Source organism: Hippocampus bargibanti, linkage group LG12 (genome assembly GCF_051943395.1).
Source record: "Hippocampus bargibanti isolate YZ-2025 linkage group LG12, ASM5194339v1, whole genome shotgun sequence".
NCBI lineage: Eukaryota > Metazoa > Chordata > Actinopteri > Syngnathiformes > Syngnathidae > Hippocampus > Hippocampus bargibanti.
Genome location: NC_142745.1, coordinates 14393660 through 14407623, shown reverse-complemented (window position 1 = coordinate 14407623; position 13964 = coordinate 14393660). Strand labels below are relative to the sequence as shown.

Sequence of the window (13964 nt, the reverse complement as noted above, 5' to 3'; positions counted from 1 at the left end):
CTAAAGTTTCTAAATTTACAAATTATGACATGAAATTTGCCACAGGTCTGGTACATGCTTAATGTGTTGCGGTCATTAAAAAGGATGGTAGATTGAGCCTTCCTCATGATCATTCAGCCAATTTTATTGAGCAATCAGCATACTCGCTATGATTTCCCTCAGCGAGAGTTTAAGGGGGGGGGGGGTTAAAGACTGATGATTGGTTCAACCAACGTTTAAGTTGACTTTTGGGAAATACGTGACTCTTTTTGCACAAGACATCAGTCCACAGCGAAATGAACGTTATTTGGATTGAATATGTTCTGAAGCTACTCAAGGACAAACTGAAATGTACTTCAGAATAAAACAAAAGAGTTGAAATGTTATTTTTTTCACTGTCAATTTAAAAAATATATACCAATTTCCACAACTTTGAACAATCACCCCCCAAAAAAACTTCACTGAACATAAAATAGTTGCTTTGAATGTGTATTTGAATATAAATGAGCATTTGAAATTTATCAATGAAATTTGTCAATTTAATGATTGAAATGACTTCTTTGCTGGCCCCAACATATCTGAATCACAGATAAATGTGAATTATATTTTGTCCATGAATTCTTATTAAATAATTCAAAATTGTCTTTTAGCATCCCTTCATTACTTTTCCCGTTGCGCTGCTTCTAGATGTGTGGTTTCGTATTGAAGCATTTAACCAATCACATGTCAGCCATCATTTGTTACCAGGGTCAGAAATCTACCTTGACTCCTTTGCAATCAGTTCTGCAGGCCTAGGAGCATAAAATTAGTGTCGATGAAACTGTTCCTTTAACCAATCAGATTTCGAGTTGGACACCCAAGGCCTGCTCGAAGGCACTGGAAACGTCAGTTTTCCCAAACTATGATTGTCTAGTCACGAGCTAATCAGAGCATCACTTGCTGCTAGTGACAAAAGCATACAAGAGCATGCTTTACTTTCTATGCAGGATCTACTTACCTACCTACTTCATGCACGTCAGATCTCACTTCAGAGAACTAAAAAGTACCTTGCACTCAGAAAGGACTCTTTGAATTGTTTTCATTGGAAGGTGTTGTGTTTTTCAATTGCACGAGCACATCTAAACAGTCAACTTGGAAGAGAGGCCACAGCGGGTGGCAATGAAAGCCACCGGTAACATATTAAGTGCCTCGCTACTGTGACAGGCAATACCTTCTCACTGCTTAGCAACCAACTCCTTGTGGGCAAAGTAAGAGTGATATGATTTATCATGGGAACCCCCCCGCCCTCCAACCCCTCCCGGTCTGTTTCGCCTGCACCATCTAAAGTCATGAATGTGTCCACTGGGTTGAAGCAGGTATCACATGTCCCGTTTGGTCTTTCACTTGTTTTTTCTTCCTCTGTTTTTCTTTGTAGCGAGAGTAAACATAGATAAAAGAATCAATCAAAGGACAGCTGCTCGTAGCCAGGAATACACAAGAGCAAACACTGAGGACGGTTTGCCAAGAATTGACATTGGGAGGACCAAATAAATAAATAAAAATCAGACTACGATAAAGAAATGTCAAGTTAGAATAGAACCAGAACTCTCAATTCATGGAAATTTCTATTTTTCGGTGTATAAGGCGCAAGACGTCTTCAGACTCAAGGACGGTTTCTCCCACCAGGCAGTCAGGAGTCTCAACTCCCTCCCAACCCTGTCCCCCCTGACCCATCCCATTGCCACACTCACAGAACTCTGAGTACACGCTACGTGCTGTACTATCATCATGAACTGTATTTTTTATTTTTTTCTGCTCCGACCTCACCTCAATCGTTTTTGTTTTTGCATTACTACACTACGTTACTTTACACACGACACTACCTCACTTTACATTCACAATCTACATGTATTGTCTGTTGTCAATTGTCTGTCTTTTTTAGCCACATTATAAGTGCCTTGCACGGTGGGTCCGAGAGGACAGTCATTTAATCTGTGCTGTATGTCATGCATATTCGCATATTTGACAATAAGCTGACTTTGACTTCTACAGGGTGAAATGGAGTCAGTGGCAGGTGAGAGTAGTTGTGAGACCTGTTGTGGCTCAATATGATTTAAGGCACACTTGCGTCAAAGGCGCAAGGGTCATCTTTTGAAGAAAATCAATGCTTTTGGGTGTGCCTTATAGACCGGAAAATACGGTACTTCCTTTTTTTATTATGTATTACTTGTTATTATGACTTCAAGATGGCGCCCGAGAATGTCTGTCTTCTTTCTTTCATAACTTTGCTGCGGTAAGTCAGGAATGTATCCATTGTGCGACAAATAAAGGTCTCCTTATTCTTATTCAGTCAAAGTATAACTTTGCTTTGGAAACCTATGAACAATATTCAGGCCTATTTTCCGACAAGTGAGGGACCGATCAAGCAACTGGTCGCAAGGTTAGGGTTTAGGGTTATGGTTAGGGCTATGGTTTAGGGTTTGGGCTGATCTGGAATTTTTTTTTCACGAAAGATGAAACCCTATACTTTTTTGTGATTCATTATTGTCTGTCCGTCTATGTAAACTTTCAATCGTGCAGGAGGCATCCATTGATGAAAAGGTTTTTTCAGCCGTCATCTGTACTTCTTTGAAAGTTTCGGATGTTTCGTTCCTCACCCGAAAAGCTGCGTCAGCGAACCAACGTTGTGCTGGTAGCTCTGGCCATATATTGGATTGGATTTACCTTTATTAGTCTTGCAGTGAATAAATTTACAATTATGTGGGGCAATGAGACAATCAGGGCTAGTCATAGAACATAATCAGGCAGAACCAAAGAAGTTATTAGATTAGCTTCAGGTACTAGTCCACTGCTCCCCCCAACCTTAGAGCAGGGACCTACAAAAGCAGAGGTCTGGCACCGCCACCTCTGGACATTAGGGATATACTGCATATAGGGCAAGAGCTACTAGCACAGCTTTAGTTTCCTGAAGAAGCTTTTCGGATGAGGAGCGAAACTTCCGAAACCTTCAAAGAAGTACAGATGCCTAAGGAAATCTTTCATCGATTATTGTAAGATCCAGTTCTCGATCAAAAGTAAATCAATGTATCCGTAGATGGACCACTCCTATACAACTGAAAGCTTACACAGACGTGTCAATGTATCTGTAGCTTAAACCAAACAAAATTCCTGAAAATTGATTCACAGCCTTATGAGTGTTTCTGGCCCGATCAACGAAGCAACTCATGCAAAAAAAAAAAACAAGTGCATATTCTGTCATTACGCCCTTACCTTGAACAGCCTCAGTATGTTTGCCACCATGATGGAAACGGAACTGGATGATGCTCCAATGACGCCAACCACCCTCTCTGGTTTGGTGATGATGGGAGCACCGCCACCCAGACACTTGACGTCCGTCCCGTCCTTCTCGATAAGCGCCTGCACAAAGGTGAGCGACTGCTCTAAGGCGTGCGTGTCACGGGAGCAAGTGTCCAGGATCCGGGCGCCAAGCGTGATGTTGGGCAGCAGGTTATTATCGTTGTTGATGCGGTCCAAGGCAAACAACATGGCCTCCAGTCTATGAATCCCTTTCTCCTTTTTGAGTTCACCGCATGGCTTCCCTTCGTGGCCTCTGGCATGGACCGGGAAAAGCCCGCCGAGGGAGATATCCCCGTCGATTCGGATGGAATTCAGATGGGTGTGACCTGGGCCTTTGGGTTTGGCGGTTTGCGCCGCCTTGAGGGAGCTGTCGAGGAGAAGAAGGAGGAGAACCACGCCGGGTCTCTGGCAGTCCAGTCTGCAAGGCGGTGGGAGGAACATGGCCGTCAGCTCTTAGAAGCAAACCGCCGCAAACAGGAAAAATACTAAGCCAGGTAGTCGCTCGCGCTGGCCGGAGGGTTAATTGCTCTCCAAGCAGCTGGCACAGCAAAGGCTTCCTCTCATGTTTTCGCTCACTCAGACGGTCACTTAATGTCCAATATGAGCTTGGCTCTTTCACAGAGCTCTAATTCTGATCTCCTCACGTCCACTCCCTCACTCCATCGTTCCAAAGAGGCTACGCCGATGAAGATCCTACACTCAGGGCATCGGGAAGTACAAAAATGTGGAAGATGATCTCCTTGGACTCCCTCGTCGACTCGAAAGAATCGCTAGTTTTAATCTTCACTGTCCCCCCCTTTGGGTGGGGATTTGTTATGTGTCAGAGCCTGCGGGCCTACAATCTTCACAATAAACTCCTGCAAGATGAAAAGAAAGAAAGGCAGCAGTGAGGTCGTGTCAGGAAGAGAAAACAAGGCAAAGGGATTTGTGTTGGCTTTTCAATCCCTTTTCTCTTCTTTTTTTCAAATGTAACCTTGTATCGACGGTATTAAAAGGCAATGATGCTTTTTGAATTCAGCACGGAGCTGTCACGCTGTCTTTCAAGGTTGATGGTCATATCCCACGTGTCCGCTTTTCACCTGCCAGCTTCATCAAAGAGGTATGCGCATTTTCCAGCAGAAACAGTCTCGGTATGTCACACCTCAACACTGACATTTTAAAGGACAACCGACACCATTTGTTTGTTTCCTAACTGACATCAGAAAAACGTTTTATAGCATATAAAATACATAAAACACGCAGGCTGATATTTTTAGTCAAATGAAGAACACCAATAAAAATGACTTAAAGTGTCCCAAAACTACTTCAAAATGACCTCAGAAAGGTGCAGTTTCAGAAGGTCGCGCCCCCTTGTTTGTGACGTCACGCCAGGACGGCTTGCCTTGCTCGAGAATCAAAACAATGGCTTCAAATTCGGAGAAGATGCTTTTTTGTTACTCATCCAGTTATGAATATGATTCAAATAGTTCTGAAGAGGAAAGCATAAATGTTTGCAATCGATTAAAGAAGTCCTCCCATATGTAGTGTCCCAGAAAATGCACAAGATGGCGCCCAAGCTCCGTTGGAAATCGGCTGATTTGTCTGCTGGGAATTTGCGTCAACTAGTATCAAATAGTAGTCTCGGTGCAACACACAACAATTCACCATTGTGTTATTTGTGTTTTCCTTCTAATTTCACCATCAACACGGATCAACACAAAGTTTTCAGACCAAACAAAGAAACCAAAATGCATAGTGTGTCGCTTTCTCGGTCAGGGGCCTTCTAGACATGACGTAACGTCATGTCAGGCATCGTCATCAACTCGAAAACAAGACTTCCTGAATATTCAGCGCGAGTCTTAAAACGTAAAATATAGCTATATGCTGTGGAATATTTGTAAAATACGCTCATTAGAAATCATTTGAAGTTATTTTACAAATTATGGTCACAACTTGTCCGGAGGCGTCGGTTGTCCTTCAAGGTGAGTCCAAAGACTGGCAAATCATGAAGAGTGAATGGCTGTTATTTACAAAAGATGGCGGGCTGTGCACCTGTTGTGAATCAGGGGGAAAAAAAGACAAAGGAAGACGAGGACTACAGAAATGGATCGAAAAAACTCATTTCTTCTTATTTGCTATAAATGTATGGTATAAACAATCCAACCGTTAATTGCAAATTGTATTTACTCATTCACTGGGAATTGAAAATATGATGTCGAGCGCCATTCCCGAATTTGTTTGGGTTTTGTTTTTCATGCTTGGGTGCTGATAAAGCGCTGACCACCTCTGGCAATGTGTTTTTTTTTGCTTCCACAAGGGGGTAGCATTTCCCTTTTTTTACATGTTAGTGCTTTGTTTCAGCTTTATCTGTTGTTGAAGCGCTATATAAACCAAGATGGATGTATTGCATAGTATTTTGGTCAGCTGCCCTCATTTCAAGCTCATATAAATCCAGACCCATATAATTTAGCAAATAACTTTTTTTCCAGATGAAAGAAGAGAGTCCAATGTTTCTTATGCTGCATTGGATGTTTATGTAGCCATAAAACTCAATATTCTGTGGGTCCCGGAATTCAAGTGACAATGACAAAAACCCTGGCACTCAAGTGGACACTTTTTTTTGTATTTTTTTAGAATACGTAGTTACAAAAGGGAAACCATGGTCACATTGATCATCTGATCCAGACATCAAAACATAGATTCCATAACAATCTCAATAAAACGGTTTTTTCTTGCAATTCTGCTGATGCAATGTCCTGTTCAATATAAGAAAGAAAGGTAAACGAATAAATAATGAAGAAATAAGAGAAAAATAATAATAATACAAATAAAAATAATAAATAATAGTAATTATAATAGCAATAATTAATTTTGATGTTGAGTGGATTGGGGTTCATTGGTTAACTTAAATATCTTTATAAGTACGTAGGTTGCTGTCAATTTTTCAGAAGTGGACACATTTTTTGCACATTGTTTGGCAGTGAATGAGTTCAATTGGTAATCTTTTAAAATCTTAAATCTCCAGATCTTATGCAACAGTTTCCCAATTTCTCATGAAAGCTTTTGATCTCCATCGCAATGGCTCTCTTTTTTTAATTATTGTCTTGGTAACGTGAACGTTGGCATTGTCATTGCTGCTCTATGTTGCAATGATCTACAACACAGGAAACCATTAAAGCTGTGTGAAAATGGCTCCGCATCACTGTAATCTCTCATCGTGCCAAATGCACCATTACCTTTGTATGTCCGGGTACTATGACTGGAAAAATCAATTACTATATTTATAATGGAAGTCACGCGCAGGTCTCAGAAGCATGTACATGATGTGGGGGTTCGGGAGGGGTCCTCACGGGGAAAAAAAAGCAAACAGTCAGTAATGGTAATGGAGGTATTAGCAATGAAAAGAGACTTTAATATTGAGAGGGAATTGTCCGATTTAATAGACTTGCGGCATTAAACAAGAAGATACTTGCTTCTGAGAAATCATGAACACAGCAAAACATTATTAAATTGATGCCTGTGAAAACCCTCTGGGCAACTTTTCTGAATGGATATGCTGACTCCAGGCTTGTGTTTTGTCCATAGAGCTTTAAAAAATGTTCCTCTATACGTTTTCATGTTTTCTGGGGACCACTTTTTTTGGATGATCATTTACGGGGACCACCCATTCCAAATGACTTACAGCTCTAAAAAAACAGGCAACACAAGGTGACTTTGTCATCTTATACACACCTTCAAATATAAGACTAAGAAGTCATGTTTGGACCGTTTTTTTGGGGACTTCAGAAAAAAACGATTTTACGTGCGTAGGAATGAATTTCAATATATTTAAATGTATTTAAAAACTTCACAGGCACCATCGAAGCAGCTCCTGTAACGTATTTATGTTTTCTCTTTGGGGACCTGTTTTTTTGTCCCAATATGTCAAATGGTCCCCAGGACCTGACTGTTTAGACAGGTTTATGACCCCACAAACATACATAAATGAGAGCACACACACAAATTCATGTTTGACATGCATATATAGACCCTCTAGAAGCCTTTGGAATGAAACGTCCTCACTTGTCAAAATGTCCTCACTACATATGGTATAAAATCATAGTGGTCCTCACAAAAAATACCATAGAAACTCATATTCACACACACAAATTCCTGTTTGACCTGCATATATAGACCCTCGAGAAGACTTTAGAATGAAAACTTGTGACGACCTGCGAAAAAAAGTCCTCACTGCTTTGGTATAAAAACATAGTGGTCCTCACAAGAGTAGCCATTCAAACTCTCTCACACACACACACACACACACACACACACACACACACACACACACACACACACACACACACACACACACACACACACACACACACACACACACACACACACACACACACACACACACAGAAACGAAAATAACATCCATCCATCCATTTTCCATACCGCTTATTCCTCATCAGGGTCGCGGGGGGTGCTGGAGCCTATCCCAGCTGTCTTCGGGCACGAGGCAGGGGACACCCTGAATTGGTTTTCAGCCAATCCCAGGAAAATAACATTTAAATGAAATAAAAACGTACCATTGATAGCATGGGGTGTGATTCATGATCATAGCCCAATTTTTGCACAATTTCAAGCGGACATTTGCTTGCGTCATTGAACACAGACACTGAATCATTCAACCAGAAGCCATGTTGGAAGCACTCGTCAGCGCTCGTGGCTGAAGACGTAATGGGCTGCGAAGGAAACAATCTCCCTGCACGCAGTCAATGCTCATTCCCTTGTTTTACCGCGCCGAACAGGTTAAAGGCTTGGAACAGCAAGCGGCTTAGATTCATTGAGAGCACATGGGAAGTGACAAGGTCCCGTGGATAGACCCAGCTATCTCCCCCGCTGAGTAAGGACAAGTCATTTTTCACAGGTGATTCACTCCAGGTGCCCTTTGACTGTCGTCGGCCGGCTGTGCAGAAAAGTGGATGAAGAAGAAGACTTCTGGAAGGAGAGGTGAATGTCGACAGCACACTACAGACATCAAAAATCAGGCGAAATTTTAGCATTTTTGCTCCCTTTGCATCCAAGTGAGCAAAGACCCCATTCTTATTCATACTTTTTTTATCTGAAAACAAAATTCCAATGACAACAAATGAGAAAAACCATACTGGTATATAAACTCATTGTCACTTGAATTCCAGTACCCAGAGAATATTTAGTTTTAGGACTACATAAACATTCAATAAGGCGTAAGAAATCTTAGACTCTCTTTTTCCGTAATAAAAAAAAGGGTTAATTCCTAAATTACATAGATCTAGAGTTATATGAGCTTGAAATGAGGGTGTCTGTCCAAAATACAATGCAATACATACAGATTAGTTTATATAGCGCTTTAACAATCGCTGAAGCTGGAATGAAGCGTTAACATGGAAGAAAGGAAATGGTGCCCCCTTGTGGAGTGGAAAAAACATTGCCAGAGGCCATGGCCAGTGCTTTATCAGCACCCAAGCAAGAAAAAAAAGAAAACCCCAAACTAATTCGGGAATGGCGCTCTACGTCATATTTTCAAAGCGTTGGTTTTTCAGGAATTTCAACCCAGGAATAAAGTTGACAAAAGTATGGGTTTGAAATTACGGTGTCACGCAAAGAAGACAAACAACATGTCCAATTTTCAAATCCCTGGCTGCACTTTTGTTTCTGCCGTATTTACATAATTTAGACAAAGCTCGCCAGCGACCGGTACTCCGCAAAGTCATTTTGACTCCACTGCCAGCTGTTCCACACGCCGTCTTCTCATTCTGCGTGATGTCAAAAGACAACAAACACTCAACTTGGGGCCTTTGGATTGTGGGGGCGGCCAACAATTTTATTCAAGCCACGCCGCCTCTGCCAAGCCCGCCTGTATGTATGCATTCAGCCCTTTCCGGTGCAGAGCAACAACAACTCGCCACAGCCTCCACAGCAACCATGTTGGCAAATTTGAAAGACACCCCCCTCACACACGTTTACAGAAAACACACACTTTCATCATAAAAATCAAGCGTCTTTCTCTATCACAACAGATCAACTGCACCAAGCACTCAACTACCACACTACCACGAAGGTTTCATATTTTCTTGGATGGGCGGCCCAGTAGACGAGTGGATAGCACGCCGACTTCCCAGTGCAGAGGTCATGAGTTCAAGACCTGGTCCGGCCTCTCTGTGTGGAGTTTGTATGTTCTCCCCCAGTTTCTCCTGGTCCTCTGGTTTCCTTTAATTTCCAAAAACATACATGGTAGGCTGATTGAAGACTCCAAATTGTCCCTAGGTTTGAGTGTGAGAGTGAATGGTTGTTTGTCTTTGTGTCCCCTGCAATTGGCTGGCAACCATTCAGGCTAGTGCCCGAAGACGGCTTGGATAGACTCTAGCAACCCCCATGACCATAATGAGGATTAAGTGGTCTGGAAAATGGATGGATGGATGGATGGATGGATGGATGGATGGATGGATGGATTGATTGTCTTGGGTAGGTGGGTGGATGTGGTTGAAGTCGAGGTTGTGTGTTGGGGATACTAATTCCTGCTAAAAGTAGAAGTTTGGTCTGGAAAGTCTTTAAACATATTTAGATTCTAGTACCATACCCAAATCGTGTAATTGGGCTTTAGTTTTGGACAGGTGTGATCCTGGTTTGGCCTCTGTGTGATAGGTTCAGGAAGTCTGTATGAACGCTAACACACGTGGAGAAATATTGATGACAACATTATTTTGGATTTTATTTACAATAAATTTGGACTTTGGTGAGGAAGATCTTCACAACATTGAAAGTGTAAAGAATATTTTTATACTTTGACAGGTTGAATCTGAAAAGACTCGATAGATGTGCATAAGAATCGATAGCCGCTGGTCATAGTTTTCAGGTAGCAATATTTTTTCTTTACCCCAACCTTGACTGCTAGCTCCCACTAGCCCGTGTGGGGTTGCATTGACCATATTCTTGTACAGAACATTTTGGACTGACTCACCCTTCAGAGCGCGCAGACTATTTAAAAAAAAGCATCCTGGTCTCAAGATTTCAGATTTACATTTGTGACCTTATCCAGTGAGTCGAAGAAACATGGCGTGCAGTGTCAATTTTGTTTTGTTTCCTGGAACGGGGATGCTTTTCAACACAGGCTTAATGGAGGTCTACGATTGCAGACAGGCGGGGATAAATAGAGTGAAATGTGAGAAGGAGCCTAGGTAGAAGCCTTGGTAGAAGCCTTGCAACCGATCCATCAGGAAGCAATGGAAGTGTACGATATATAGTTGTATTAAGTTCATCCTGTCTACTTGATATCTAATTTAAAACAGATTATTTTCTTACAGACAGTGTATTTTAGGTGGTCAACCTGACATGTTTCCGCGTATACTTCCGCCTTCGTATACTTCCGCCTTCGTCAGTGTGTTCACTGTCTGTCAGAAAAGAATATGTTTTAATTTAGAATAATATATAATTGCTTGGGTTTCCGCTCATCAGATTCAGTCCTTAGCATCTTGGATTGGATTTGCCTTTATTAGTCTCGCAGTGGAGAAATTTACATTTCACAGCAGCAAAGTGATGAAAGAAATGAAAGTAGAAAAACAAAATACATGGGCTGCTGGAAAGGCAGCCACTCGTGCGGCGCCAACTTGAAGTCAAAAGAACAAAAAAAAACTAAATAAATAATATGACAATACAAAGACAATATGACAACACAGACACAGAGAGTCATTCATTCTTAAGCACTTTCTGTACTTTGTTACATGAAGCAGTTTTAAATTAAAGAGGAGAGGATCAAAGCGTCTTTCCACCAGTGGATCATGGACATCATGGTGGAATGTGCACGTGGACTACAGCTAAATGTTGAAAGCAAACAGACAGCTGTAGCATCCATTGACGAAAAGACATTGTCTCACATCTCCTGTCCCACATAAATCCGTTTCAATTCCAAGCCGCGACAGTTCCACATACGCATCGGCGCTCTGCGCTGACACTCCTTTTCTTCTTATCGCGGGCTCCTCAAGCCATGCATCAATCCAGCCGCAGACTGTCCAACAGCACTGACCTTTCCGCTGAACAAAGCGGGGCAGTGAAGATGCTGCCCATTACAGGCGCAAAAAAAGCACAATGGCCCCAGAGCTGTCCAGCGATGACAGTCAAATGGCAGCGACAGTCCTCCCATTCAAAAACAGTACTGGCATATTCATGCTGCCGAAAAGGCGCAACCGATCAGCAGAGTCTCCTCCTTGATGAATGTCGTGGTCAAAAATGCTGAAAAACAATCCGTATCCATTCCACACGACGCACAAGAATACAAAGTGACAAAAGAATACATACAAGACAAAAACAACAAAAAAGCAAGGCTCATGAGAGCACTTGCTGACGGCTGCCTACTCGGGCGCAATCTTGGACTCCTTGGATCTTCCGATCATTATTTAAGAAAAGGCTTTCTCTGAAAACTCTTTCTGCAGTGTCTGCTTTTGGGAATGAAGGCCCATGAGCTATCAAAGGTTAGCCTATTAAAATCGCATGTGCACCTTGTGGAGGAATTGAAGGCAATGGGTTGACTGTGGGCAGGGTTGGGGCTGGCCAAAGGCCAGGTGATGAAATTTACAGGTTAACGATCCAATTCTGACCTTGAGGTTGCTGGTAAAAAAAAAAAAACAGCAAGCCTGAGTGAGGGTAACCTCGCACTTGCAGAATATTTCAAGCCTGGGTTATGTTTTCCCCCCCAAAAAAGTCAGTGTTTAAAAATAGGTTTCAGGGCCAGGTTAACATTTCAAACGAAGATAAGGCTTTCCAAATTGGGTTTACGTTGAGGGTTACCTGTTTAAAATTTAGATTACAACACGGAGGTATGGCTTGAAGTCAATGTCAGGGTTTCAGATAAAAATTTTAAAACTGAGTTTGCTTCAAGGCAACTTTTAAGTCATGCTGGTGTTTCAAATAAAGGTTAAGGATTGAGATTCAGGTTAGGGTTTCAAATTTTAGTTTCAAGCCAGGTTTCAAGCACATTTTTGGTGAAAAAAAATTAACATTTAAAGCCTTTGCTTATGATTCAAACCAATGTTTTGATTTGAATTTCCAAATTTAAAATAAAATTGTGTAGCCTGCTGTTAGAGTGTCATGCCAGGGTGAGGGTTGCAATGGTTTCCTGGGAACGAGTAATCGGTATTAACCATTGATTATGTACATGTCTATAATGACGTCGACGTGCAGTGATCTGAAAGCGGCAAGCAAGGATGTTGTCGGGGGATGTCTCCGGTCGATACGAGAGGCCACTGCCGCTACCTCTCAGACGCTCTCATTGATTTTCTCTATCTGTTGAGCTCCACCTGCCTGCCTGCCTGTCAAGATTAAAGCATCCTTGTCTCGTCAATGATGCCCCGCCCCTCATACTCCCCTCCATACCCCTGGAGAGAGAAGTGGTTTCCGACAGCGTGCCTCCAGGCCACCACGGATGTTAAAGTAGGCCACCTGGGCAAAAGAAGGAGCGTCCAGATTGTACACAACCGCTCAAGATTTTTCAGCTGTTTGTTGGTTGCCTGAAGATATAAACAGATTTGGAAGAAATTTGAGACTGTTGACATGGGTGGGGACAGGGTGTCGGAAGAAAGTCAAAAACGTGTTTGGTCCTCGCCTTTGTTGTTTGTTTGTTTTAACTTCTTGAGAATATAAATAGTGTGATAGAGGTAGGGTACATATAAAAACAAAAAAGGAAAAAAAAGCAACGTATTGAACAATTTAAGTGTATAACTTCACTAAGCTGTTTATTGTCGTATTATTAAAAAAAAATGATACTACCGTTTTCTACATAAAATATGTTTTGATTTTGAATTTAGTGTTTAAAAAAGGCTAGGATTTCGAATTGGGTTTCCAGTAAGGGTTCTGTTTTCATCTATGTTAAAAAAAATTCGGTTTGGAGGTCAGATTGAGATTTGAAATTGGAGACTGGTCATGGGATTGTGTGACATTAAGGTTCCAGGATCAAGTTAGGCTTTGAAAATGGGGTTTCAAGCACGGTTTACGGATTAAAATGGAGATGGGAATGGAGGTTTGAAGACAATTTTACGGTTTGAATTTGGGTTTCAAGCCTCAGATTGGTTTTTAAACAAGGATTACAGTTTCAAATTATACTCAAAAGATAGTGTTAGGGTTTGAAATTAGGGTTTCATGGGAGTGTATGGGTATTAACAACAAGTAGGGCTTGAAATTGGGGTTTACAATCATAGTACAAGTTCGAAAACGCCGGTTTCAAAATACGATTAGGATTCAAATTACAATTTCAATTATGTTTGCATTTTAAACTATGAATATAAACTGTGTTAGTCAGGTATCCGTAGAGATAGATATAAGGCATTAAACATGGGTTAGGGTTTTTCACCTGGGCCCCCAGAGACGAAGTTCATATTCCACAAATCCAATATTAATCAGGATGCCGTATTTAGACTAGTGTGGGTGGAATCGAACGTATTATTGTCTGGAACGTGTTGGACTTGACTTCTACTTTAAAGAAATCGCAGGATTTCTAACTCGGGTAATACTTTAAAGTCCTCTTTGATCAAACAAATGTTAGGGTTTCAAATTTGGCATTCAATAGCACATAGAAGGAATGAGGAACATGTCAAAGTATGTTGAAATGCTGAATATGTTCATCCTTGCCTTCTTATTTCGAGTCTCTTATA

General features: G+C 41.5%; 1 protein-coding gene across 1 annotated transcript in view; it reads right to left on the bottom strand.

Annotated features, from left to right (window-relative positions):
- Positions 1 to 13964, bottom strand: part of grm4 (glutamate receptor, metabotropic 4) — a 153856-nt gene that overhangs the window by 111488 nt on the left and 28404 nt on the right. The window contains exon 2 of the mRNA XM_089009528.1: positions 3229 to 4172. Within this exon, the coding sequence (XP_088865654.1) occupies positions 3229 to 3756 (528 nt within the window). The 5' untranslated portion in view covers positions 3757 to 4172. The remainder of the gene's footprint in view (positions 1 to 3228; positions 4173 to 13964) is intronic.